This window comes from Panthera tigris, chromosome A2 (genome assembly GCF_018350195.1).
Source record: "Panthera tigris isolate Pti1 chromosome A2, P.tigris_Pti1_mat1.1, whole genome shotgun sequence".
Taxonomy (NCBI): Eukaryota; Metazoa; Chordata; class Mammalia; order Carnivora; family Felidae; genus Panthera; species Panthera tigris.
The window spans coordinates 4,254,063-4,279,590 of record NC_056661.1 but is presented as its reverse complement, the minus strand read 5'-3'; the positions used below and the strand labels follow the sequence as shown (position 1 = coordinate 4,279,590).

The following is a 25,528-nucleotide window of genomic DNA, read 5'->3' as shown; positions in this document are numbered from 1 at the left end:
GCTGGCCACTGGTGACAAGAGCATCTGAACCAGGGGGCCCAGAAGCAGGTGGGAGGGGAGTGGCGGGAGGACCGCCCGCGGGACAGGAGCAGCAGGGAGGACCTCCATCGGGCTGCCGTCCCAGCCCATCAGGAGCTTCAGGCGGAGGCGTCTCGAACCTCGCTGGCCCGGTCCCGGGGCCTCCCCTAGATGGGGTGCTCCTTCCTTCCGGAGACAGTGACGGCGAGCACCGCCGGCGATGCTGGCACATGCCCACACGCCCAGTGTGCCCGAGGAGGGACAGCGAGGCTCTGAGAGGGGCAGCGCCCCGTCCCAGATCCCTCGGTGGCTGAAAGGCAAGACCAGGGCTCCCACCCAACACCGTTACAGACCTACGCAGCCAAGCGTCGATCGCAAATGTGGAACAGACGGGACCTTATGGCCCCCCACTAGACACCTGCCTTGGGGGGGTCTATTTTTCATTTTTTTCAGAAGATTGTATTTTTAAGTAATCTCCACCCACCGTGTGGCTTGAACTCACAAACCTGAGATCAAGAGTCATGTGTCCTACCGACTGGGCCAGCCAGGCACCCCCGCCCCAGGGTTTAAACCCTTGAGATACAACTGTTTTCTTTGTGGTTTTTTTAAAGTGTTTATTTGTTTTGAGAGAGAGAGCAAGTGGGAGAGGGAGGGAAGGAGGGAGGGAGAGAGAGAGAGAGAAAGAGGACCCCAAGCAGGTTTCACACCGTCAGTGAAAAGTCCAATGCGGGGCTCGATCCCACGAACCGTGAGATCACCACCTGAGCCGAAACCAAGAGTCGGAGGCTTAACCGACTGAGCCCCCCAGGCGCCCCTGCAACCTGATTTCTGACTCTGTCTTCAAGCTTGTCTTGTTCTTCCGGCTTTTGTGTCCTCCTGGCCTGGCTCTCAGCCCAGCAGGGAAAGCAGCACAGTGTGGCCAAAGCTATGATGGGGAACATCGGCAGCGGCGGGAGCCAGAAGCAGGATGTGACCCGGCTGGGAGGGCAGGGGGAGGCAATCCAGGGAGGCTCCCTGGAGGACAGATCGGCCCCGCAGCCTGCAGGACGACTAGGCTGTAACAAGGTGGCAGGGAGCACAACTCTGCTTCCGGCAGATCAGCATGAGTCACCGGCGGCTCCTTAGCGCATTTGAGATTCTAAGTGACTAGGACGAGGACTGCTCCTCGGGCCCTCGGTCTCCCCGTCAGCAGCGTGGCTCTGGGAAGGCTGAGGTGTCACCCTATCAAGGCTTGGCCGTGGTCCCAGTACACGGTGACATTAAGACCGAAAGCTCCGTGAGTTATATCTTAATAAGTCACCAAATACTTCAGGAGTAGATTTGGGTCGGCCTCCTCTGTAAACGCCCGGCCCTGCGCGGCCTCCAGCCTCCCAAACGTCCACCGGCCCCACTGGCCCAGGATGGCTAGACATGTGGATGACAACACTCCAGGCAGTAGGAAGCTGCCTCATGGAAACGATGTCTCCTCTGGACACAGGGAAGGGATGACACCTGAGAGGCAGACCTCAGGCCTTGACCAGCCTGCAGCAGCCTCCTCCCTGCGGTCTCCCTGCCTCCTCTCTCCCCTGCGTGTCGAGCACTGCCTGGCTGACCATGGCCACACACGGCTCCGTGTGGCCTGGCCTCCGCACCAGCTCTGGCCTCCTCTCCTGCTCGGGAAGACCCAGCCTTACTGAATCCCTCCATTCCCCTGTTCCTTGCTGCCTCGGGGCCTTTGCACAGGCTGTTCCTCTGCCCAGAAAGCTCTTCCCTCCTTTTTACAAAAAGAACTCCTAAGGGGCTTTAGGTCACAGCTCACACATCCAGGAAGGCCAGACTAGCCCCATCTTCCTCACTGGTTGCAAGTTATAGTTTTATGCTGGCTTACGATTTCCTTATGGTTTTGTTTTTCGTTTTTTTTTTCTTTTTTTTTTTTTTTTTCCCACTTGCTTCCTGCAATATCCCTGGGGCCTGGAATGTAGCCAGAAGTCAAGAAATGTTCGTTGAAGGGCTAAACATAGGAGTGGGATGTGGGGGAACTAATGGGTAGCTGGACATTCTGCTCACCTGCCCCTCTCCACCCTCTAGGGAACCCCTGCCCACCGCTAGACAGAACCCACTTCTAGAACCCGTGATTTAGGTCAGCCTTTTCCCTTGAAGGATGGGCCCACTGCATGCCCAAAGCCACACAAGCCTCGGGGCCACCGGTGAGGCCAGGCAGTGACTCTAGTCCCCAACTTCTAATACCATCCGTGATAGGATCTTAAGGGGAATTCAACTCTTCATGTTCCCGGACCCGATTCCGATGTGGGGGTGGGGTTCCCACACACATAACGCCAGGCAGTTCTCAGAGAATCCAATTCAATTCCAACACCATCTGCCCAGGGACGGCATCAGATCCCACAAAGTTAGGGGCTCACGGCTCCAAGCCTGCCCCGCCCCCACCCCCCCACCCCCAACTTCAGGTACCAGCCACAAACCCAGGCCATTACCTGTGTTTCTGACGCACCAGCTAGAGACAAGTTTCCAAGGACCCGCTCCTAAGCTTTCATTAATTTGCTAAAGCGGCTCACAGAACTCGAGAAAACATTTAACATTTACCCGATCATTAAAGGATATGATAAAGGGTATGAATCAAGAGCCAGGTGAACAGAGGCACAAGGCAAGGTACCAGGGAGGGCTTAGGGTTTCTTTGCCCTTCCAGGCAAGCCACACTGGGCCTATGTCCACCTTCGTACCAACCTGGAAGCTTTCCGAACCCTGTCCTTCTTTATACACAGGCACAATAGCCTTAGTCATGGGGCGCAGGCTGATTCAACCTCCTGGCACAAGGCTCCCACCCTTGGGTGGGTCCAAAAGTCATCTCATGGAAGGACAAGACACCCATTTCACTTTTATGGCCCCGAAGCATTTTCAGGAACCACGGATGAAGACCAACTATATCGGAGAAATCAATTTGGGTCGTTTGAATGGCCAAATATATGTGCAGTCCTTATCAATCATTGTGTCACAGCCAAGTTCAGGGGAGTCATACGGTTCGCTTTTTGGCGATGGCCTGGCTCCTGGGACGGGGCACCCCGGGTCACCTGATGAGAGCTCTGGGGGTTGGGCTGAGCCGTGCTGCCGTGACAAATATATTTCCTTCTCCTCCCTGGCGTTGTCTAATCCACACCCTGAGGAACCAGCTCTCCTCAGTCCTCAAATTCCTGGTCAGCTGCTAGCCACCCCTCCCCAGGTAAGGCCTCTTGGGGCAAATTTAACCCCTGCCGGAATGCATCGGATGCCCCCCTGGGTGAGGCCTGCTGGCTGCCCTCCTGGGGCCTTCCAGAGTCCAGGGGGGCCTGCGGTGGGGTGGTGGGGTGGGGCACCTGAACTTCCGAGGTAGGTGCCAGGCCTCGCCAGACCTCAGAGCCCCCTGCGCCCTGGCCTCCATTGGTAACCTCGAGCCCTTTGGAGTTCCAGACTTGGGACTCTCTCTGGCCTGTCTGGTGGGAAAAGGACTTACAATGCAGGGAAGTTTAGGGCTGGGTTTTCATTTGGTTCCTTTCTTTTCTTTCTTTCTTTCTTTGTGGTTTTTGTTTGCTCGCTTTTTGTTTTGTTTTGTTTTTTGCCGATCTGTGTGGCTTCATAGCACAAGGGCATTTTTCATTCTGTTTCCAAGAAAAAAATATCTTGGGTTCAGTTTGGGTGGGAACCCCCCGTCTCCCCCCACCAAATCTGTGCTCCTTCAAGGTCATTGCCAAGGACCTCCTGTCTCCCAGGAGGGGTGCCACACACCCAGGGCCCATACTGAAAAGCACCGGCTATATTCACTTTCACTACATTTCTACATATTAACCTTTGGTGCAGGGCCAGAAGCCCTGAGACGCACGGCAGCATATGGGCAAAGCTCTGTCCCTTTCCCAGTCCTGTCTCGGCTATCTCCTGAAAAGCCTGTGTGCTGGGTTCCCTTCCAGAAGTGTTGGCACGAATACGTGATTTTGCACTCCACTCCTTTCCATCATTCAAGGCCACCTGCCGGGTGCTACATGCTACCCCGACAGCTTTACCCCCCTCTGCCCGGGAGCACTGTCCTGCCAGCCACCGAGGACATTTTCTGAAACAGCTTCATTGATCTATAATTCACACCCAGTACGATCCACCCATCTGAGGTGTACAATTCAATAGTTAACGTCATTTTAAGACTTTTTTTTAATGTTTATTTATTATTGAGAGAGAGAGAGAGAGAGAAAGACAGAGTGCTAGTGGGGGAGGGGCAGCGCGAGCGAGGAAGACACAGAATCCAAAGCAGGCTCCAGGCTCTGAGCTCTCAGCACAGAGGCCGATGCACGAACCGAAGCACGAACCGTGAGATCATGAGCTGAGCTAAAGTCCGATGTTTGAGCCACTCAAGAACCCCCCCCCCACCAGATGTTACATTTTAAAATAGGGGCGCCTGGGTGGTTCTGTCTGTTAAGGGTCCCTGTCTCTCTCTCTCTCTCTCTCTCTCTCTCTCTCCCCCTCAAAAATAAATAAACAAACATTAAAATGTAACATTGCCTGTCAAAATGTTACATCATGTTAGAAATTGTGGCAAAAGGTACCTGACACAAAATTTGCTGTTTTAACCATTTTCAAGCGCGCGGTTCACAACGGCAGTGCAGCCAACGCATCGATTTACACAACTTTTTTGTCACTCCAAATAGAAACTCTATCCCAGGTAGCAAAGACTCCGGGCTCCCTTTCCACCCTCCCAAACCCCTGGCAATCTTTAATCTCCTTTCTGTCCCTCTCAATTTGCCTATTCTCCATGTTTCATGGACGTAGGATGGCGGGCGGAATCTATGTCCGGCTTCTCTTACAAGAGAAGGGCAGTGCCCTCAAGGTTCGTGACACTACAGGCAGGTATCGGAATATCCTTCCTTTTGAGACTGAGTAACATTCCCTGGTGAGGATGGGCCTCATTTTGTGTACCCATTCGTCCCTCAGAGAACATTTGGGCTATTTCCAAATTATGGTGTTGGTGAGTCATGCTGTTAGGAGTACAGGTGTACAAATATTTGAGTCCCTGCTTTAAGTTCTTTTTTGCAGACCGCAGGGAGTAGGACTGCTGGCTGAGCGGCTGTGCTGCTGTGCTACATGTGTAATTTTGTTTTACATTGTTTAATGTTTGTTTATTTTTGGAGGAGCGAGACAGAGCAGGAGCGGGGGAGGGGCAGCGAGAGAGGGAGACACAGGATCCGAAAGGCGCTCCAAGCTCCCAGCTGTCAGCACAGAGCCCAGCACCGGGCTTGAACTCACCAACCGGGAGATCATGACCTGAGCTGAAGTCGGTTGCTTAACCGACAGAGCCACCCGGGCGCCCCCGGAATTTTTTTTAATTTTCTGCCAGCTGTATTAAAAAGAGTAGAGAGACAAGGGGCGCCTGGGTGGCTCAGTCCGTTGGGCGTCTGACTTAGCCTCAGGTCACGATCTCACGGTTCACAGGTTCAAGCCCTGCCGTCGGGCTCTGTGCCCACAGCTCGGAGCCTGGAGCCTGCTTCGGATTCTGTCTCTCCCTCTCTCTCTACCCTTCCCCTGCTCACGCTCTGTGTCTCTCTGTCTCTCAATAATAAATAAACGTTAAATAATAAATAAATAAGCATTTTTTTAAAGATTTTTAAAAATCATCTCTGCACACAACACGGGGCTCGAACGCACAACCCTGAGATCAAGAGTCGCCTGCTCTACTAACCGAGCCAGCCAGGCACCCCTACTTGCTGTTTTGAAGCAGTTTTTGACTCACTTTTTCAACTGAAATTAGCGTTAAAGACTCTGTTCCTCAGACACAACGGCCACATTTCAAAGGCTCCATAGCATTACGGGGCTGGTGGCCACTGGATCAGAGGCTGCAAACACAGAGCGTTGCCCCGATGGCAGAGTGGGGGACGCGTTGCGGGTTATGTCGAGAGGGAGAGTCTGGGCTCTGGGTCATGATGGCTGTGGCTCAGTGTACTTGGGCGAGACATGCATGAGTCTCTCGAAGCCTCAGTTTTCTCATCTAAAACGGGGGACGGGAGGGGCTGGGCTGCAGGAGGCTGCTGGGGCAGAGACAAGGTTCTAGATTTCTGCTCCAGCGGTTGGGGTCTGGGGTCTGCGGTCTGGGAGGACTTTGTGACCACAGGCGGGCACAGGAAGCATCTGGGAATGCAGGGACGCGGGCGGCACCACCCAGCACGGGACCAGAGGGGCTACCTTGGAGCACTACTGAAAGAAACACTGAGTAAATCCAACATGAGGTTCACACCGGCACCTCTAACCACTTCCTTTGCTCTCCCCACAAACCGGCCAGGCTCCCGTTCACGGCAGACCTCAGGATTGGCTGTTGCTTTGTCCAGGAGCCAGGAACGCCCTGTGCCCGAAGCTCTACTCTACCTGGTGAGCTCTCGCCTGACCTTCAAACCCAAGCCCTTCGTACCCCTCCTGGACAGATCCCCGGGTTCAAGCCTCCACTCCAGGGCACTGGGGAAGAGGCTGGGACACTATGGGAAGGGCAGGGTCAAGGTGGGACCCGAAGGCCCTTGGGACCAATGCCACCTCCCTGGGGACCCCTCCCCACATAGGTTGTGCGGCCAGGTGGCTGGAGACACTGGGCTCAGGGCCAGGCGCTCTCTGCTGGGACACCAGCGATGCCACTGTCTCCCTCTGAGTCACCTGGCCTCAGTTTCCTCAACCGCAGAATACAGCTGACAACAGTGCCAGCCTCAGGACTCACGTACGTCACCTGACTGACACGTTGGTAACCCACGATTGTCTCCTTTGTTATCAATGATGCCGTCTCCACTCCCCCCTCCTCCCAGCTGCTCTGACCCATGGATGCACTCGGCTGGACCAAGACCCGATGGCCCTGGCAACAGTGTCTCCTCGGGCTGCTGCTGCAACTGTTTCTGGCTCTGTGCTTCTTCTCTTACCTGCGAGTGTCCCAGGACACGCCCTTGTGGTCCACCAGGTCGGGGGCCGATGCGGCAGAAGCTCTCGACGCGGCTCCCAAGGGGTCCTCAGGGACGGTGTCCTGCCAGGGGGCGCCCTGCCCGACCCCCCCCGGGTCCTCTGCCCGCCCGCCCCTGGTGCTCCTGCTGTGGACATGGCCATTCAACCACCCCGTGCCTCTGTCCCGCTGCTCGGAGCTGTGGCCGGGCATGGCCGACTGCCGGCTGACTGCGGACCGCAGCGCGTACCCTCAGGCGGACGCGGTGCTGGTGCATCACCGCGAGGTCAGCTACGACCCGAGGAAGCAGCTCCCCACGTCCCCACGGCCGCCGGGCCAGCGCTGGGTCTGGTACAGCATGGAATCGCCCAGCCACTGCGCGCACCTGAAGGCCCTGGACGGATACTTCAACCTCACCATGTCCTACCGCAGAGACTCGGACATCTTCACACCCTATGGCTGGCTGGAGCCGTGGCCCGGCCAGCCGGCCTCCACGGTGGTCAACGTCTCGGCCAAGACGGAGCTGGTGGCCTGGGTGGTGTCCAACTGGAGGGAAGACTCAGCCAGGGTGCGTTACTACCACCTGCTGAAAGCTCACGTCCAAGTGGACGTGTATGGGCGCTCCCACAAGCCGCTGCCGGAGAAGGCCATGGCCCAGCAGCTGTCCCGGTACAAGTTTTACCTGGCTTTCGAGAACTCCTTGCACCCCGACTACATCACCGAGAAGCTGTGGCGGAATGCCCTAGAAGCCTGGGCCGTGCCCGTGGTGCTGGGCCCCAGCAGGAGTGACTACGAACAGTTCCTGCCCCCCGACGCCTTCATCCACGTCCACGACTTCCAGAGCGCCGAGGAACTGGGCCGGTACCTGCAGGCGCTGGACAAGGACCACGCCCGCTACCTGAGCTACTTCCGCTGGAGGGAGACGCTGCGGCCTCGGTTATTCAGTTGGGCCCTGATGTTCTGCAAGGCCTGCCGGCGGCTGCAGCAGGACTCCACCTACCAGACTGTGCCCAGCATAGCTGCCTGGTTCACGTGAGCTGGCCGGGCCGGGGCGGGGGCCGCCCCACACCACACCCCTGGGGACACACCTGCCGGGACGCGGGTGGCCGGGGAGCTCGCTTAGCTGGGGCTTCACCCGCTGGCCACCTCTGCTGCCAGGAGACCGGCCCTGGCCACCTTACCTGCCAGGGGCCTCCCGCCCGGGGAGTCTCACCCACTTGCGAGGAGCCTCACCCGCTGAGGACCCCACCCCACGAAGGCACTCAGGCCCTGGGGAACCGGCCTGGGGGTCCCACCCATTGGACGCGGTTCTGCTGGGTTTGCTTGTGGTTACCCTGGCTGTTGTTAACCGCCTGTGGGGTGGCAGGTGGGCAATATTGTCACCAGTCTCCAGATGGGAATGTTCCCAGGAAAACCGAGGTCTTTTCCCTTCTTTTACAACAGCGGCTCTCACGCCAGGGTGGCTCTGCCCTCCAGGGCACACTCGGCCAGATGCCGTGAGGCTTGTGGCTGTCACAGCTGGAGATGGGGCGATAGCCTCGAGTGGGTGGGGGGCCACGGATGCTGTGCAACAGCCTAGGGTGCCCAGGACGTCCCCCACAACCACGAATGGCCTGGTCCCGGATGTCAAAAGATGGAAAAGCCCCCGAGGTCAAGCCCATTAGGCAGTGGGGAGTGGGGACCAGGCTGCCTGGGGGTCACTGGGGGCCAGAGGCTCTCCGGCGAAGGAGGGGGGAGGGGCGGGTGTGGTGCCGTGCGAGTGTGACATGTGGCGACCATGCGGGGCGGGGAGCGTGACCATTGGCATAAGTGTCCCCGCTGTGTGTGGGCGAAAGCCAGACCCCATGTGCTTTACAGATGAGCGGTGACCTTGAGGTGTCCCTCGTAGCGTGCAGTTTTGACCGTGACGACCGAACGCGTGTGCGTGGGCCGGGCGTCTGTGAGTGATCTGCTCTGCCGAGCCCCATGTAGGTGCCCAGTCTCCGTGTGTGTGTGTGTGTGTGTGTGTGTGCACTACAGGGAACCCGGCCCCAGGGATCCGTGGGGGCCGCCGGGTATGTGTTCCAATTCTCTGGTGGTCTGGGCCAGCGCCCTGTGGTTGGGATTCTGGAACTGAGTGGGAGATGAGGAACCGAGGTGCCAGGACGTCATCCACACGCACGCGCGTGCACACACACACACACACACACACACACGGTCATCGGGCTTCAGGGGCCACAGACCTGGGCTCCAAGGTCGATTTTCCCACTGTGGATCCTGGGCTGAGCACCTTCTGTCTCTGTGGCTCAAGGCCATCTGGGATGGGGAAACTGAGGCTTGGCTTCTGCTTCAAGCAGATAGGGACCCCGGCTGCTTCTCTGACACGGCTGAGCCGAGTCAGCCCAAACTAACAGGAATCCACCACCCCAAACCTCAGAGCCAGAAGACTGCACGGGTGGGCGGGGACCCCATCCAGCCTCAGCTCTGAGACTTCCTTCCAGGCAGACCACCCATGGGCTGGGGCCTGGCTGCCCGCCCTGCCCACGGGGCCCCTGGCAGTCCTGCCCGTTAGCTGCCTTCGGTGTGGCCAGCTGCAGCTGGCGACCCGGGCAGCAGGGAACTAGGGATGTTCCTGCTGGGCTGGATGAACCTTCCTGGGGCACCTTCTGATTTGGTCCCTCCAGCTTCGGGATACGGGACTGGGTCTGGGAGGGACACGGTGTTAGAAGGTGGTCTTGTGCTCTGCCGTGCGGGAGAGGACAGGGTCCGTCTTGGGGAACAGTGAAGGAGGGAAGGGGCTGTGCCCTAGGGAGCCTCGGTGGAGCTGGGGGTGAGGGAAGAGGAGAGGGCAGCACATCCTCAGGAAGGCTGTCTGGGGTAGGGAGGGGGCTGCCCCTCCAGAACCTCACTCGGAGGTGCAGGAGGCCACTGGTCCACGCCCTCTGGTCCAGGGTGCCAGTCTAGGGGCCCAGCACCCGCCCCCTGCCCTGCCCTCCTCCAAGCCTGGGACCCCCACCCCTCCCCACGGTCTGGGAACCCAACACCCTGGGGTGTCCCAGGCTTGCCAAGCATCAAGGTGACACCGCGGGCAAACCTCAACAGCGCGCCGGGCTTTTTCTGTCCTCCAAGGGGACACGATGTTAAATCCCCCCGGAGCTCCGGCCAGGGCTTTTATGGGCCCAGGACCTACGTCCCCCGGGACCCGCTCTGCCCCGGCAGGCGCCGGATTCGGGCTGGACAGGGCTGGCGCCCGCCCCAGACCTATCCCCACAGGGAGATGGGCAGCGCGCATATATTTTTAGCTAGTGAAGGAGATAGTGCTCGGTTCCCTCCGGTGGGGGCCCACCGGCCTGAGGAGGCCCTTTAGGGGAGGGAGGCCGGGTCCACCTGGACCTCGGACTCGTCATCCGCCTTGGGCTCTCTCCTCCCACCCACAAGCTCGCCTGACGGGGCGGCGGACGAGGGACACGTCGGGGAAGGGGCACGGGGACCTGCAGGCGAGCGGGAAGGACGGTCCCGGCCGACGTCGCCCCCACTCGCCCCACTCGGCTCTTTGTCCCACGGGAGGAGGACCCTCTTGTCCACCTCCTTTCCCCAAAGCCCACGGGATCCTCCCACCATCCAGCAGGTGGAGCCCGCCCCCGCCCCCACTCTCCCCCCGCCCCCCGCCCCCGCCCTCGGGTCCCTCGGAGAGGTGGGCACCCCCGGCACGCGGAATCACGACGCACGCTCCGCTTTCCACACTTTATCTGGAGCGGGTATTGGACAGTCCCGGGGCCTCGACGGCATCGTCTGCGTAGGGGCAGTCTGCGGCCGCGGGGCCCGCCCGGCGGGACGGTGGGCGCCGTCGCGCCGGCGCCGGTGAGGTAGGGTCAGACGCAGGCACACTCGCGCGCCGACAGCTCGTGAACCGTGTGGTAGCGGCTGTGCGCGTCCAGGAAGGACACCTCGTCCTCGTAGGCCGTCGGGCGGCAGCAGGGCTGCGCGCGCACCCGCTCCCGCCGAACCCGCCGCCGCTGGCGGAGCCGCCGCAGCCCCAGGTCGTAGACGCGCGCCGCCGCCTCGCAGGCGCCTGCGCAGTAGCGGAACAGCACCGTCTCGTCGGACGCGTAGCCCAAGCCCAGCTCGCTCACGCGCACCTCGAGCTCGCGCAGCCCGCACGGCCGCGTCCCCGACCGCGCACGCGCGCGCCGCCGCCGGGGCCCCGCCCGACGGCGCGGACGCGGGGGCCTTCCGACCCAGGGCGTCAGCTCGCTCAGCTCCACCGCGTCCGGGGCGCCCTGCAGCAGTGCGCGATCTGCGGGGACAAAGGGCTGCGTCAGCGGGTGGCTGGGGGAGCGCGCCGGACCCTCGCTGTTCCCCGGCAAAAAACAGCCCCGCGCTGGGGCGCTGGCGCAGCTGCCGCATTCCCCCCCCCCCCCCACCCTCTCTGTGCACCCTGTCCCTAAGCACCGTTGCACTGGGACTTTTTCCCTTTCACAGAGCTGCTCCCTCCTCTTGGCAGGGAAGGAAGGGAGCACTCAGCTGGGGGGGGTATCCTGGGCCAAATCCCTGTCCCTGATTGGGTCCCCCGCTGGCCCCACCCCTATGCTGGGCTGTCCCGGGGAACCGGCACACCCTTTCTGACCGGTGTTGGGGAGCTCCACACCAGGCTTCAACCGCTCACCCTTGGTTGAGCTGTCAACGGGTCTCTACGTCACTCTTTGGGGCCCACCCCCAATTCCCCCCCCCCCCCGCCGCCCCGTTCCTCCTGTTCCACTGCGTGGTGGGACTCAGTTTACTGAGTCAGAAGTTTGGGCTTCGGCACGAGCAGAGGAGCAGCAGGCCTGCATGTGAGGCCTTGCGCGTGGCACCACCTAATGTCACAGCCGCCCCCGTGGTACAGGTAAGGAAATTGGGCATCCAACCCGACAGAGACTTGCCCAAGGCCACGCTGCTAGCAGGTGGCAGAGACAGAGACAAGCCCAAACAGCCTTCTTCCCGCCTCCATCGTGTGCCCAAGTTTGGCCCCCATCCAGTCGTCTTCTCCCACGGTCGCCGGGAGGTGCCCTGAGTCACCGATTCCCAGGGCCCCGTAGCCTAAATTGATTTCCCAAGCGGCTGGGCCTGCCCCAGTACCCTGCAGCCTCAGGAGAGAAGTATAGACGTGGCAGGTGGTGCGGACTGTGGGACTGCAGGGAGGGGTTCCCAAGCCCTCCGCAGGTGGCCTCATACTTGCGGTTGGGAAAGGAGATCCCGAGTTTAGCCCCCTAAGGGCCCCCAGGCCGGCACCCCCGGCTCCCAAAGAAATAGCTTACGGCGTGGCCCAAGTGGGAGAGTCTGTCACCATGGGGATGTCTGTTCCCACGGGGGGTGGGGGGGTGTCTCAGGAATCAAACCCTAGTTCTGCCACTTTCAGCCCGGTACAACTCAGGTGATGGCCCTGCCCCGGGCCTCGGTGGCCCCTTCTGCTCAAGGAGGCTCGTAGGGTCCCTGCTTTGGCTGAGGCTGGACAGTGGAAAGCTGGATCCAATGAGCATCATGTATCCAGTTCCTGAAGTCCAGGGCAGGACTGGGGTGGCTCTGGGGTCAGGTTCGGGCCTACCTCACTTAATGCTGCCTAAAATTGCACCGTGTTGTGCCCAGCCCTAAGGGATACACTTAGAGAGTTTTCCAGATAAAGCACAGATGCCCAGTTAAATTTGAATTTCAGATAAACAGTGAATAATCTCTTGGTGTTGCTGCCCTGCCTCCCTCCGGCAGGCCTGGCCACCGGCACAGGGGCTGGAACATAGGGGTGAGGTCGGCAGCAGCTTCTGCCCTTCCCCCTCCCACCGCCCCAACCGTGAAATTTCACCAGCAGCGCATTGGTCTCGGGGCCTAACACTGGGGCTCTGAGGGGAGTCCGTGGTCACTCGCTTCCCTTAGGAGGGCTGTGCCCAGGGACGGGGTCCAGGGAGGAAATCACCGGCCCACGGACCGAGCCCCTTCCCGGTGCCTGAGATTTCACCATGGGTGTTGTGCCCTCAGGTTCTGGAACGCTAGCGTTTTGGGGCCTCATCCGGGGTCTCTGGGACCCGTGTCCTGGAAGGACTTTGACGCCGCAGGAAGCAGCGGCCAAGCGGCCGTACCCTTGTCCATTGTGAGCACAAGAAAGGGGGATTGTGTGGGCCCACGGGGCCGGCGAGGACTTGCACGCAGGTGTGCCCGTCGCCCCACCCACAGGCCCGTTGCACGCGCCCAGACGTACACCTCGGTCATCCGCGCGGCTCCGCGTGGACACGTGCGCGCGCACGCACACAAGACGTGGGACCCACGCCCGGCCCATGCCTGGCAGGAGGGCAGAGGGCAGGTGCCTGGAAGGAGTGGGGAGTTGGGCCGTGGGGGCCACGCCCCTCCGGGGGGGGGGGGGGGAGGCCGTATTTCAAGTCTGCGTCTCCCGCCTTCTAGTATGTCCACCTCTCCCAACTCCTGTCTCTTTGTCTCTGAGCCTTTATGCCTCTGTTTCTCTCCCCGGTTCTAGGTCTCTCGTGTCTCCCCCTCCGCTTGGTCTCTGTCCACCGGGCAGGTCAGTGGGGACTCGGGCGCAGCCTCCGTCTCCGCACACTCCCCGCTGTGCGGTGGGGGCCTCCGGGCCCGAGGCCCAGGTCTAATCTCCATCTGGTCCCCCGGTCCCCTCGGGGCCAGAGCCTAATTCCTTATGACAGCTGAGCCAAGAGACCCCCCGCCACCCGGGTCTCAGCCACCACCACCCCCGCCCCCATGCCACCCCTGCCAGGCCGCTGGGAAGACTGGCACCCCCTACACCCCGTCTAAAGAAGCCTCCGTGGCCCCTGCCGGAAATTCCACCGTTGTGCCCGCCCCTGGATCCCGCCATCTGACCCGCGACGGGGAGGGGCTTACACTGGGCCAGACGGGCGATCCGGGCGTCCAGGGTGCGAGGTGGCCGGCGCAGTGGGGACAGCGCGGGTCCCAGGCGGTGGCTGAGGAGCAGGCCGTCCCGACACATCCAGATGGAGAGCACGCAGCTGCAGAGCACCGAGGCTAAGGCTGCCGCCTTCCAGCGCTGCATACTCGGCCTGCGGGCACGGGATGGGCAGCCACATGGCCTCCGTCCGTCTCTTCAGGCGACAAACGGGCACGGGGCACTGGGCCAGACACCGGGGACATGGTGGGGCCCCTGATTTCAAACCACTTCTGCTTAATGATCAGATATAACATAGAAATGATTCATCTAGGAGCCACTGAACAAGGTTGTGAAAAATGCTGCCAAGGAAAGGGGTGGGCGGGGTGCCGGGGGGGGGGGACGGGGGAACCACCCCCACCTGGGGGGGGGGTCCCACAGTGCTCCCCCGAGGAGTGTGGAAAGCTGAGACTTGAATGATAGTAGGAGTTGGCCAGGCAGAAGAGAATGGCATCGCAGGCGGGGGAACAGCCTGTGCAAAAGTCCTGAGGCTGGACTGAGGTTGGCCAGTGCACCCAGGAGGCTGGGGTGAGTGGAGCCCGGTGAGCCTGGGGGAAGACTGGAAGGAGGGCCACTCCCAGCAGGGGGCACTGTGGGACCAGGGTGTGGTGGAGATTTGGTGATTTACAGCACGTTCTAGGAGGCAGGATCCCTGGGGTTGAGACTGTTCCTCACATAGTGAGGTCCTTGGGAGTGACTTCCTGTCCCTCTCTGAGCCCGGGTCTCCCCCCGCCCCCCCCCGACACATAAACTGATGCCCAGAAGGGGCATCCATGGACCACAGCTGCACTCGACCCACCCCCAGGCTTCGCACAAGCTGGTCCTTCCTCCCAGAATATTCTCTTCCCCTCCTCCTCCAAGCCCCCCATTCCCCTCTCGTCTCCGCCTGGAGGGCGCCTCCCCTTGGAAGCCTTCTGTGGCTGCTCATACTCCCCAGCCCCGGGCGGCGCAGGTGTGCACCCTCTGGGCCACCGCAATGTCCTGAGCTCCCCCCCAACCCGCCCCGTTAGGGCACCGAAGACTCCCTGCTGGCATCGCCTAGGCGAGTCCGCCCTGAGTGCACACAGTAGGTGTTTCACGACGCATGCGCACCCCCGCCCACCCGCGCCGGGACCTCTGCCGGCCGCTGGTTTACATTCCCAGCCTGGCCGTCTGGTGCCGGCCCGCGCGGGGCCTGGCGTCCGGCCCGGTGTAAACATTTGCACGGAGCGCTGAAAGCCGGGCTGGACGCGGGTCAGCAGCGCCTGTGCGCGGCTGTCGGGTGCCGGGCACCCCCGCGCGCGCACCTCGGGCCGCTGGTGCTGCTGGCCACTGCGCGCAGCCGGGATTTGCGGGAGATTTGCACCTCGGTTTTGCATGGGCGCCGCCCTGGGTGGTTAAGCGCAGGGCGTCTGGAACCGCCTCTCCCCGTCCCCACCCCCGCCCCCGCCCCGTGGAGGCGCGGGCGCAGGACCTACAGCCGCCACCCAGCAGCAGGGGACATTAATTAAGCGCCTGCTGTGTAGCAGATCCCGTGCTGAGCCCACGAAGGAGGCGCCATGATCGCCGTTTTACAGCTGGGGAAAATGAGGCCCAAAGCAGGTAGGGCCTTACCCAAGGGCACGGCTAGGAAAGCATCTGGGATTTGAACCCGGGGTCTTTGGCGGGACCCACACGCATGGGCTGTGCTGTGCTTGGGAGCGGATGCTGGGTCATCCTGAGGGCTTGCCGCTTTGGGGGTGTTTGGTAGGGCCGTTCGCGCGGCTGTCGGTGGTGTTGGTGGAGAATGAGCTTCCTCCCCCACAGGGGGCGTGCAAGCAACCTGGGGCCAGCCTGGAGATCAGAGGTCACAGGGCTGTGCCTGGCACGTGGGAGGAACAGCGGTGACCCATGTGGCTGGAACAGAGTGAGTGAGGGGGGAGGGGAGTCCGGAGAGGGGCCCGGGGCGGGTCCTGCAGGGCGGCGGGGGCCGCGGGGAGAATATTTCATTGTCCAATTTGTACAGCAAGCGGGAGACACCCCCGCCCCGAAGTTGTCAGGTGCCCACACCGCGCTCCTTTGCTCTAAAAGTGCCCCTGGTTTATGCCGGGTCCCCGTGGGCCTCACCTGGGGAAGGCCCTCTCTGGACGCCGGCACCCCGCCAGCTCTCACACCCACGTTTTGAGGCGGGGAGATGGGGGGGGGTGCCTCAGTTTCCCTGTGAGGCTGAACGAGGCCCCTGCATGATGCCCGGCTCTAGTCCTCTGTTTCTGCTCAGGGCTTCCCTCGGGGTGGGGGTGAGGGGGTGGGACGCTGCCAGGCCCGATGGGACTCCGGCCCTGAGAAGGCCAGGCCACGGGAGCCCCTGGTGTCCTTGGAGCCACGGGACCCCCCGGAGTCCTGATGGGGGCCGGAAAGCAGAGCGCCGAGGCTGGAGGGGGCCAGTAGGCGCAGCTGATAAGCGGCTGCTAACAATAGGCCTTTCAGCATGGGGGTCACCCAACTGGTTTGTCTCTGGCTGGGACCTGAGCCAGAGGGGTGCCGCGGGTGTGGCCGATGGCTCGGGGAGGGGCCGGTGTCCACCATCAGCCTCTCGGTGTCGTGGAGCCCCCGGACCTGGGGCCGTGCGCTCCCAGCACACGTGGGGGTCACACGCTCGGCCTTCTTGTCCTCGGAGGCACGCTTGGGTGTCCTCACTCCCATACACACCCAGACACGCCTGCCTGCGCCCACTGGGACTGGCTGTCCCTCGGCCACTCAAACACGGTCCCACTGATGCTCTGTGTTTTCACACTCACCCCCTCGAATCGATGGGCCTCACGCACTCGGGCGTTTCCACACACGTCAGGACTCGCACGACCACCCCATCCCACTCAGTCGCGTGGCTGTTCTCACATCCATATGCAAAGACGACCACATCGATGGGCTGGGGCATTTTCGCACACATCCAGCAACATTATTACACCCCCAGCCACGTTCACAAGTCTTCCTCAAGCAAGATGACACCGACGGACAAAAACGCGGTCAGTAACTCGGGTGTGTTCACACCCCCACCTGCAAACGTGGTGACACCCTCGGTTTTGAACACAGTCACCAGCTCAGCCCGTTACACGGCATGGATCACTACGGGGGTCACTCGGTCTCGCTACTCACGTGCTCGAACCCCCACCCCGGGGCATGTTGCCACCCACACCCCCACGCTCTGACAGCCACGCTCACACCAGCTTACACACTTGCACGCTTTCACACTTGTACGCCCTCACCCAGGATAGGCCGGCTTCGCTTGCACCCGATCCGGGGAGCTGTCACACCCCCGAGCGCTCACGCTCCCAGCCACTCGGGTGTTCTTAGCCTCTTGCACCCTTGGGGGCTCCCACGCCAGCATTTTCAGACTCTCCCGAAAGACACACGTCGTCTCCGGCATGCTGCACGGAGAACGGGCACGGCCGCACATGCACGCCCTGCACGCACGCACTGGGACCTCTGTGCGCCCAGGGACACATACCTGCAGGCTCATGGGTGTCCAGCCGCGTGTGCGTCCTGGCCTGGGGCCGCCCGTGCTTGCTCCTGCCACTCCCACACCCCGGCCGCACACTCACACACACGGGGGCACACGTGTGAACACCCCGCTGGTGTTGCCAGGCGGTCAGCTCTGGACGTTCTGGGGGCGAGCGAGCGGCATAGACGCGGAGTGCCGTGAGTTAGGTGAGCGGAAGGGAGGCTGCTGACCCAGGAGGGAGCTGCCCCGTCCTGACGACTGGTACACGGCCCTGGTCCACGCGGCTCGGGTGCCTCCCACGCTGCCCAGACGGGGCCTGGCCAGCGGTCTCTTCTCAACCTTCAGAAAATATCCCGACCCTGGAGAGTCCTCACTGCCCAGGGACGGGAGCGTTCTTAGGGGCCGTGACAGTCCGAACTTCGCCATTGGGATCAAGGAGGACTTCCACATCTAGCCGGAGGCCACAACGTGCCCAGGGCTGGGAGGAGACTCAGAGAGGGGTGATGAGTAACCCAAAGTCACACAGCCAGACAGGCGCTTCCGATCACCCAAGGAACAGCTGGGGTGAGGGTGTGGGCATGTGGGTGTTTCTAGCAGCTTCCGTGCTAGTGCCAAGAATGCTGCTCATTATCCTGGTGCCCAGGGAACGCCCTGAGGCTCCACCTTTCCATGGAGCTTCCCAGGAGACGCAGGCCGGGCATACGTGTTCCTAAGATCAACAGCCTCCTTCCTGCAGAACTCCTGGCCTCGGGGAGGTACCTGCTTCATGCTCATTCCCAGGGAGAGGAAGGCTGGGAGGGGACCCTTCCCTCCGTCCACTCATCTCTGTAGTCCCAGGGAGGCCTAGAAGCGGGGCCTGCCTGCATCTGGCAAACTCCTACTCATCCTTCAGAGCCCTGGCTCCCACATGCCCTCCTCTGGGAAGCCATCCCTGCTTCCCCTCTTGGATCCCAGCCGTGGGTCCCTCCCTCTTACCCAGTCCTGCTGGCATAGCGTCTGGGTCCACAGCTGTCTTCTCTGGATTGGGGGGTTTGGGAAGGACAGCCTGGGCCGGGTCCTTTCAAGGCAAGGGCAGGCAGGCTTCAGTATTTCTATTCACAAAGGCACGCACCTGCTTCAGCTCTGCAGTCTCCGTACTTTTGCTCACAGGGTGCCTCCCTCCGCGTCCAGCCTTGTCCTTCTCCACCTCACCCCTGGACACATCCCCGACCTTCCTATGGGGGGGGCATCTCCCCGAAAGGGGCCACTCAGCACCCAGAACACTAGCGAGGACCCAGGGGAGCCTGACCGGTAGCTGCTGGGACCGTCCTCACTGCCCACGGGCCGAGCGGCCATGAGGACGGATGTGTGGGCGGCCCGCACGTATGGGTGAGCTTGTGAGAAGAGGCTTGCAGATCCGGGGTTCTAGATTCTAGACTCTAGACGGGCTGATTTCCGATCCCTGCTCTGCCTCCTCCCTGCTGGATGCCATGGGGCCAACTGCTGCCGATCTGAGCCTCAGTTTCCCCATCCGTACAATGAGCTGCCCGAGACACCCTCCCACATTTGGAGGGCCATCTAATTCAGTGAAGTCCCGCAGGCCCGGCCGATGGCAGCAGGCTGGGCCTCAGACAGCATGCTGGCACGCTTCCTCCCTCCGCGCTGACAGCTCCAGGGCCGGTGGCCGGGCCCGTTTCTAAGGCAGCCCGGCTCCTCTCCGTCCCCCTAGATGGCTCCTGGAGGTCCCACTGATGGGGAAACTGAGGTCCCAGCAGGGGCAGGACTTAGGTTCTCTCAAGGCAGGACTCAATGGTCCTGCAAAACAAGAAACAAATTCCGCAGCCCACAAAAATGTGCCCCCTCCCTGGGAGGCCCCAGGGCCCAGCCCCGCCCCTTGGTGGAGGTGGGGAAGCCAGGGCAGCCGCGAGCCGGCGACACACATCTGGGGGTAAACCAGGAACATCTGGCTAGCACAGCTGGTTCCGATGCTGCGTCTGCAGGGGCTGGGGGCCAGCCTGTGGGGCGGCCTCATGGGGGGGGTGCAGTCACAAACACCCCCCAGCCAACCTTCCACGCCCAGCCGGAGGTGGGGGCCCGGCCTCTCTGCTTCCCCCAAGCCAGAAGCTCTCTGCTGCCTGATTGCTAGAACGATCGCTGGCTCCCTCCTACTCTGAGAATCAAGTCTGAGCTTCTGAGCTTGACTTAGGGGGCTCCGGGTCTGTCTTCACCCCAGCGAAGCCAATGGATGTATAGACAGAGTGACTTCTGGGGACACCTGTGCCGGTGGAGAATAGGTAACACCAGCACTAGTGAACAACCCTACCGCTGTTGATTTTTTTTTTAATGTTTTAAAAATGTTTATTTATTTCTGAGAGAGAGAGTGCGAGCGGGAAGGGAGACAGAATCCCAAGAAGGCTCTGAGCTGTCAGCACAGAGCCGGATGGAAGGCTCGAACTGAGGAACTGAGAGATCATGACCTGAGCCAAAGTTGGACGCTTAACCGACTGAGCCACCAGGCGCCCCTCTTTCTTTTTCTTTTCATTTATTTATTTTATTGTATTGTATTCATTCATTCGTTCATTCATTGAGCGAGTGAGCGAGCATGAGTGGGGGAGGGGCAGAGAGCGAGAGGGAGAGAGAATCCCAAGCAGGCTCCACATTCTGCTGGAGCCCCAGGTGGGACTGGATCTTAACCGTGGTGAGATCATGACCCGAGTGGATATCAAGAGTCGGAGGCCTAACCCGCGGAGCCGCCCAGGCGCCCCCTACTGGCGCTGTTCTAAGCACTTTCCTCATAGTAACTCAGTGAGGTATGGACTATTTTCTCTCCATTTCATAGTTGGGAAAACCGAGGTCCAAAGAAGTGAAGGTATCGGCTCAAGATCAAGCAGAGTGTAAGGGGCCAAGCTGAGATCTGAACACAGATGGTCAGGCAAACTCCTCCTCATCCCTCAAAGTCCCAGCCCCGATGCCCCCTCCACACTCTTCCTCACTGTACCGTATGACCTCTCTAATGACAATAACATCAACGCCCTGCCACGTTGGCTGTTATGTTAATTTAGTGCCAAACACTGTGCTAAGTGCTCTCCACGTGCTTAATTGTGCCCGCAGACCTTGGAAAAGATGTTGGTATTTCCCACACGGGGAAGCTGAGGAGCAGGGACATAGAGCACCTTGCTCAAGGTGACGCAGCAAATCAGTGGCTGAGCTGAGGTTGAACTTAGGTCTGACTCTGAACTTGTTCTCTCGAACGCCTCCACGGTCCCCGGGACCTGGGTAGCAGGGGTAATGCTGAGGGGCAGGGGGGCAGTGGGAGGGCATGACAGGTCCTGCTGTTTGGGAGAAGGTGGGGCTGAAATCCACAGGAGTAAGAGGCTTTGGCAAAGACACGCAGCACCGCAGAAATAGCGAGTCAGGTGCCCACATGGCAGCAAACCCAGTGTGCCGGGCTGAGCTCTGCCCCCAACACGCCACATCAGCACTTACTGAGTGCCTACTGTGTGTGGCACCCGGCGGAGAACGCGGGCTGACCAAGGCTAACCTGGGCCGCACCCCTGCCACACTCCTCCCCATCCAATCAGGGAGGGGGGGGGGGGTCACAAGTGAGAAATAAACAAGGTAATTGAGATGCTGGCAGTTCCAAGAACAAAACGAAACAAGGCGAAGCGATAGTGACCGGGGGCGGGGGGGCGGCCTTTAGGTGGAGTGGGCAAGGGGGGCTTCTCAGAGGAGGCGGCATTGGCGCTGAGACCAAGTGGAGACTCGGAGCGAGTGTTCTAGGTGGAGAAGCTGCAGAAGCAAAGGATCACGGAAGCAGGGCCAGGCCCGTTGAGGGCGACCAGTGTGAGGGGCGGAGGGAGTCGGGGGACGGTGTGGGGAGATGAGGGCGGGGAGACGATGGGGCCGTGTGACCTGCGGGACCGGGGCTCGGTTCCCCACCGGTGCCTGGAGTCCTCTTCCAGAACCTGCGGCTACGCAGGTGTCTTCTCGGGGAGGCCGGGCTGGGGAGCCTGTGCGATGCGGCCGCCAGCTTTTCAGACCCGCCACTTCCGGCCCCGCCCTCTGCGTGCGGCTGGCCTGTAAAATTCCCACCTTGACCGTACCAGACTGGCCAGGCTGGCCCGGGGCTGGCCTTGCAGGCGTCCGGGGCGGGCAGGAGGGGGCTCCCTGGGGTGGGATAACAGGATCAGCCTGATTAGGCCTGGCACGGCTGAGCAGCTGGTGTGGGGCCCGGAGGGTGGCACAAGGGACGTGGGTCCTCTGCAAGCAGCCAGGACGGTGCCACTCCAAGCTGGCCATTAGACAGAAGGGGGACCAGAGGCACAGATCTCAGGCGTGACTCAAACCCTAACGCTGATTTCCTGGGAACCAGGGCACCTGAGTCCCCAGAGTTCAAATCCTGCTTCAGGTCCCCAACACACTGTGCTTCTGAGCCTCAGATGGTGCCCTCTCTCTAGGCCTCGGTTTCCCCAACTGGGAAGTGAGACCCACCTGTGGCAGGCGGGAGCCCCTTGTCTGATTTCTCCCGGCAACAGCCCGAACCCCGGTTTCCCTTGGATTTGAAGGGAAGATCATTCTGCTCCTGGATACCTTTGCTGAAGCGCAAGTGTGGCTGTTACCTCCCCTGAAAGTAACCTCCCAAAGGTGTCCGGGGACAGTAATGGTGTGGCTGTTGGTGGCAGGGCTCCTGGGCCTCGTCCTTCAAGGAAGACAGACTTAGACTCAGGGTAGACCCAGAGCGAGGAGCAAAGGGTGTACCTCAGGATAGGGGGATCAAGGGTGACTTCCTGGAAGAGGGGCATTGGGGCTGGGGCTGTGAAGGATGAGTAGGAGTTTTCTAAGTGGGAAAAGAAGGGGAATTCCAAGAAGCAGGAATTGCACACGCAAAGATCTGGCTGGCTGGTTCATCGGGAGCCTCTCATCCCCCCCCACCCCCCACCCCCAGGCGTATCAGGCACCAGGCTTGTCTGATCCTGTGCTTCAACCCAGCACATAGTAGCTCGATGCTTGGGAGATACGCGGAGCATGAAGGAACGATCCCCTGGCTAGCCCAGCCCGAGTTTCCTCAGCTGTGAACTGGGGAGAACCAGCCTCCTCCTGGGCCTGCCCAATGCTTCCTTGGTGCTCACTAAGCAGAGTGAAGACCCCATCTTCCCTCCATCTCCCCACGTGGGCCTCCCCCCAGAGGCCCAGACTCCCCGCTCCACCTTGGGGACCAGGAAGGATGCATCTGCAGAGGAATCTATAGCCTCAGCAAAGAAGGCTGGGCCCAGTGATGCCAGAGGCATTAAAGGCCCATTCCTCCCTCCTCTGTGTTTCCGGCCCTAGCCTCCAGGAATCCGTCCTTGAATGCCCCAGCCCAGTTCTCCCTGTGCCAACCTTTCAGAACAGCCTCTCCCTCCCACACTCACCTAGACACCCTGGGTTTTCCGAAAGCGGCAGTGCCATTTTCTGCCTCCAGATCTTTGCATGTGCAGTTCCTCCTACCTGGAATGCCCTTTCTTTTCCCACTTGGAAAACTCCTACTTATCCTTCACAGCCCCAGCCCCAGTGCCCCTCTTCCAGGAAGTTTCCCTTGATCCTCCTATCCTGAAGGAGACCCTTTGCTCCTCACTCTGGGCTCCACCCTGGGTCTACGTCTGTCTTCCTCGAAGGACGAGGCCCAGGAGCCCTGACACCAACAGTCAGCCACACCGTCACCCTCCAACAAACATCTGTGGGAACAATCTCTTGATTGTGTCCTTGTGCCTGGCTGGAAACTCGTTTCTTCTCCTGCCCCAGACTCTTGAAAGCTATATCCTCTGCTCCTTTCCCAAAAACCGAGGCCTGAAACCTAAGGGGACAAGCACTGATGGCAGAATTTCAGCCAGTGTGCCCTGGCACGGAGGGGGGTGTTTCCTTTTCTTCCCTGTACCCCTAGAATTAGCTCTTTGCAGCTCGTCACTGGGAGTGGTCTATAAAGCCCGGGGTTGGGGGTGGGGCCTTCAGAACCCTGAACCTCAGGAATCCTAGGATGAAGGGAATGGGGAGGGGTGTCCAAAAGGCCCCAAGGCAAGGGGTTAGGGTGGGGTAAACTGGTAAAGCTGGGAGTCGTCCCTCCACTGACATCCGCCTAGACCAGTCACGCCCCATTGGGGCTTCCTCAGCCTGGGGCACTTGAAGACAGACAAAGAGTGTCATGGAACACAGAGGGGAGGATGTTGGGCAGAGAAAGGGCAGGGCGGGCAGGCAGGAGTGAGGAAAGTCAGGGGTCTGGCCTCCAGCAACCCCCCCGCCTCCCAGGACCCTGGCCCTGCTCCCCAGATCCAGGCTGGGGTCCCAGACTTGCAGGTCACCACAGGCCCGCTGAGCCCAGCAAGTGACGACACCACAACGCATGCTGTTTCTTGGGGGAGAGGGTAGTGGCGCGCCAACCCCTGGAAGTGGCCGTTTCCTTCTCCAGTCCCACCCCAAATCTGCTGCCTGCGGCCACTTCTGCCTAATGACTCCTAGCCCACAAACTGCACCTTCTGGGAGAACTGTGAGACTATCCTGAGCAAGAAATGCCTTTTCTAAAAAGCAAGGAAGGCACGGCCCCCTCTCCTTCAAATCCAGGCTTTGCCCTTAAGGGACTACCCTCCCCCCCCCCCGCCCCCCAAATAAGGGTTTCGCGCCCTCTTGTGGCTGAACAGGCGGCTCCAGGAGCCGAGAGCGCCGGGCCCTTACCGGAGGACACCGTGTCCCCGGAGGCGGCGGCGGCTGGAACGCACCACTGACAGATGTTTACTTCTGCGGGCAGCTGGGCCGCGACGGCAGCTCCCCGGCTGGGGTCTGCGGATCCGAATGCCCGCCCTCCACAGCCCCGTGCACACCACAAGGCAGCGCGGCTGTCTGGGTCTCGCTCTCCTAGAGGCTGGGGAGAGGATTCGGCTGCCCCCGCTTCAACCCCTGTTCAGACGCACGCTTGGGGGTCCAAGGAGGCGGAGGCGCTCTCGTCCCGTCGGACAAGGACCCTGGCCAGATCCTGGCTTGGAGAGGCACCTAAGATCGCCCTGCCCACCTCTCCCCCCGGCCGTGCGCGGACCTGTCGCCCCCTTGACCCCACATTCATACACATACCGGTTCATGGCTGGAGGAGGGAAGCCACCGGTCTATCCCGAGCCCCAGTAAGCTCCCAAACCTCCGTCCAGGGGGCCGGTCCCCCCTCCCACCACCCGTGCCCTGCGGGTCCCCCGCCTGCCCCTGCTTACCTGCTCGGGGTGCCCGACTACCCGTCAGTGGTGGCCGCGCCTGCCGCCCGCGCCGGCCCCAGCCCCTGCCCCTGCCGCCGCGACCGCCATCCGGGCCGCCTGGGCCCGCGGCGCCCGGGGGGGCCCGGGCCGGAGGGGGCGGCCGCGGAGGGGACGCGGCGCGGGCCGGCCCATGGAGCCCCCCCCACCCCGGGCTCGATCAGCCGCGGGCTGCGGCCATCCCGGCCGGGCTGGGGCTGGGGCTGGGGCTGGGGGTGCCCTGGACGGCCGGCGGCTCCGAGAGCGCTGGGTGCGGGGGCGCACGGACGGCACGGGCGGCCTGGGCGCGCGGCGCTGGGCTCCGGGGCTGCGGCGCGAGGGGCCGGGGCGCTCGGAGCGGCTCCACCGCGCGCTCTCCCGCCGCCTCCGCCGCTCCCGCCGCGGACGGCTTGGCCGGCGCGGGGCCGGGGGCGGGGCCGGGGGCGGGGCCAGGGGCGGTGGCTCGGGTTTCCCGGGACGGGAGCCGCCCCCGCCTAAGGGGGGGGGGGCGGGAGGAGCGCAGGTGGCTGGGGTGCAGAGGTGAAGGTGATCTCCCCGGGCCCCGGAGACAACGGCGGCGCCCCTCTGGGAAAGCCGGGGCCCCAAGACGTCCCCACAAGGGCCCCCTTCTGGGAAAGGAGGTACAGCGCCCCCGACGCCAGTACCCGCGGCTTTCAGCGCCCCACGCTCGGTTGAGGATCTGGCTTTACTGCCAGGCTCCCAGGTCCTGCCTGGTTCCCTTCCGGAAGGCAGGGCCCCAAGATGTACCCTCACCAAGGAAGCCCTTGAAGGAAACTCCCAGAGTAGCTGCCCCCTAATTAGCCGTTTTCCACCCCTACTCCAGAGACCCCGACGGCGCATCTTCCATGAATCTGGGTCCCCAAGAAGCACCCCGCCCCCAGATCCCCCGCCAGGGAATTAAGAGTTACAGCACTACCCAAGACGGCGGTGACAGCGGCCCACGATCTCCTCCCACCCCA

The 25,528-nt window shown here is 61.6% G+C and overlaps 3 protein-coding genes across 6 annotated transcripts; 2 read left to right on the top strand and 1 right to left on the bottom strand.

Moving 5' to 3' along the window:
• The first annotated feature begins 6,051 nt into the window (after positions 1-6,051).
• LOC122236363 (3-galactosyl-N-acetylglucosaminide 4-alpha-L-fucosyltransferase FUT3-like) lies at positions 6,052-8,075 on the top strand. The gene is made up of 2 exons (XM_042977269.1): positions 6,052-6,393; positions 6,816-8,075. Exon 2 carries the CDS (start codon positions 6,828-6,830, stop codon positions 7,977-7,979), a length of 1,152 nt encoding a protein of 383 aa, XP_042833203.1. The 5' UTR covers positions 6,052-6,393; positions 6,816-6,827; the 3' UTR covers positions 7,980-8,075.
• A 2,606-nt stretch (positions 8,076-10,681) lies between these two features.
• Positions 10,682-24,605, bottom strand: NRTN (neurturin). Of its 2 annotated transcripts, XM_042977266.1 has the most exons (3): positions 24,531-24,605; positions 13,805-13,980; positions 10,682-11,219 (listed from the first exon to the last, which is right to left on the bottom strand). In XM_042977266.1, exons 2-3 carry the CDS (start codon positions 13,971-13,973, stop codon positions 10,795-10,797), a joined length of 594 nt encoding a protein of 197 aa, XP_042833200.1. In that variant the 5' UTR covers positions 13,974-13,980; positions 24,531-24,605; the 3' UTR covers positions 10,682-10,794. The 2 variants fall into 2 exon arrangements, with proteins under 2 accessions (XP_042833200.1, XP_042833201.1); XM_042977267.1 differs by lacking the exon at positions 24,531-24,605 and having other exon boundaries at positions 13,805-14,127.
• Positions 11,679-14,141, top strand: LOC102972414. Of its 3 annotated transcripts, XM_042977268.1 has the most exons (3): positions 11,679-11,807; positions 12,932-13,043; positions 13,425-14,141. In XM_042977268.1, exons 1-3 carry the CDS (start codon positions 11,782-11,784, stop codon positions 13,593-13,595), a joined length of 309 nt encoding a protein of 102 aa, XP_042833202.1. In that variant the 5' UTR covers positions 11,679-11,781; the 3' UTR covers positions 13,596-14,141. The 3 variants fall into 3 exon arrangements, 1 of the variants encoding a protein (XP_042833202.1); XR_006214430.1 differs by lacking the exon at positions 12,932-13,043; XR_006214431.1 differs by lacking the exons at positions 11,679-11,807; positions 12,932-13,043 and adding an exon at positions 13,154-13,253.
• Positions 24,606-25,528: the final 923 nt, after the last annotated feature.

Excerpts from the sequence above, each read along its gene's own strand:
- NRTN (XM_042977266.1), bottom strand. The coding sequence starts at position 13,973 with ATGCAGCGCTGGAAGGCGGCAGCCTTAGCCTCGGTGCTCTGCAGCTGC. Across the intron at positions 11,220-13,804 it reads GATCGCCCGTCTGGCCCAGT|ATCGCGCACTGCTGCAGGGC; the intron begins GTAAGCCCCTCC and ends TTGTCCCCGCAG.
- LOC122236363 (XM_042977269.1), top strand. The coding sequence starts at position 6,828 with ATGGATGCACTCGGCTGGACCAAGACCCGATGGCCCTGGCAACAGTGT.
- LOC102972414 (XM_042977268.1), top strand. The coding sequence starts at position 11,782 with ATGTCACAGCCGCCCCCGTGGTACAG. Across the intron at positions 11,808-12,931 it reads CAGCCGCCCCCGTGGTACAG|GTTCTGGAACGCTAGCGTTT; the intron begins GTAAGGAAATTG and ends TTGTGCCCTCAG. Across the intron at positions 13,044-13,424 it reads CGGCCGTACCCTTGTCCATT|GTCTCTCGTGTCTCCCCCTC; the intron begins GTGAGCACAAGA and ends CCCCGGTTCTAG.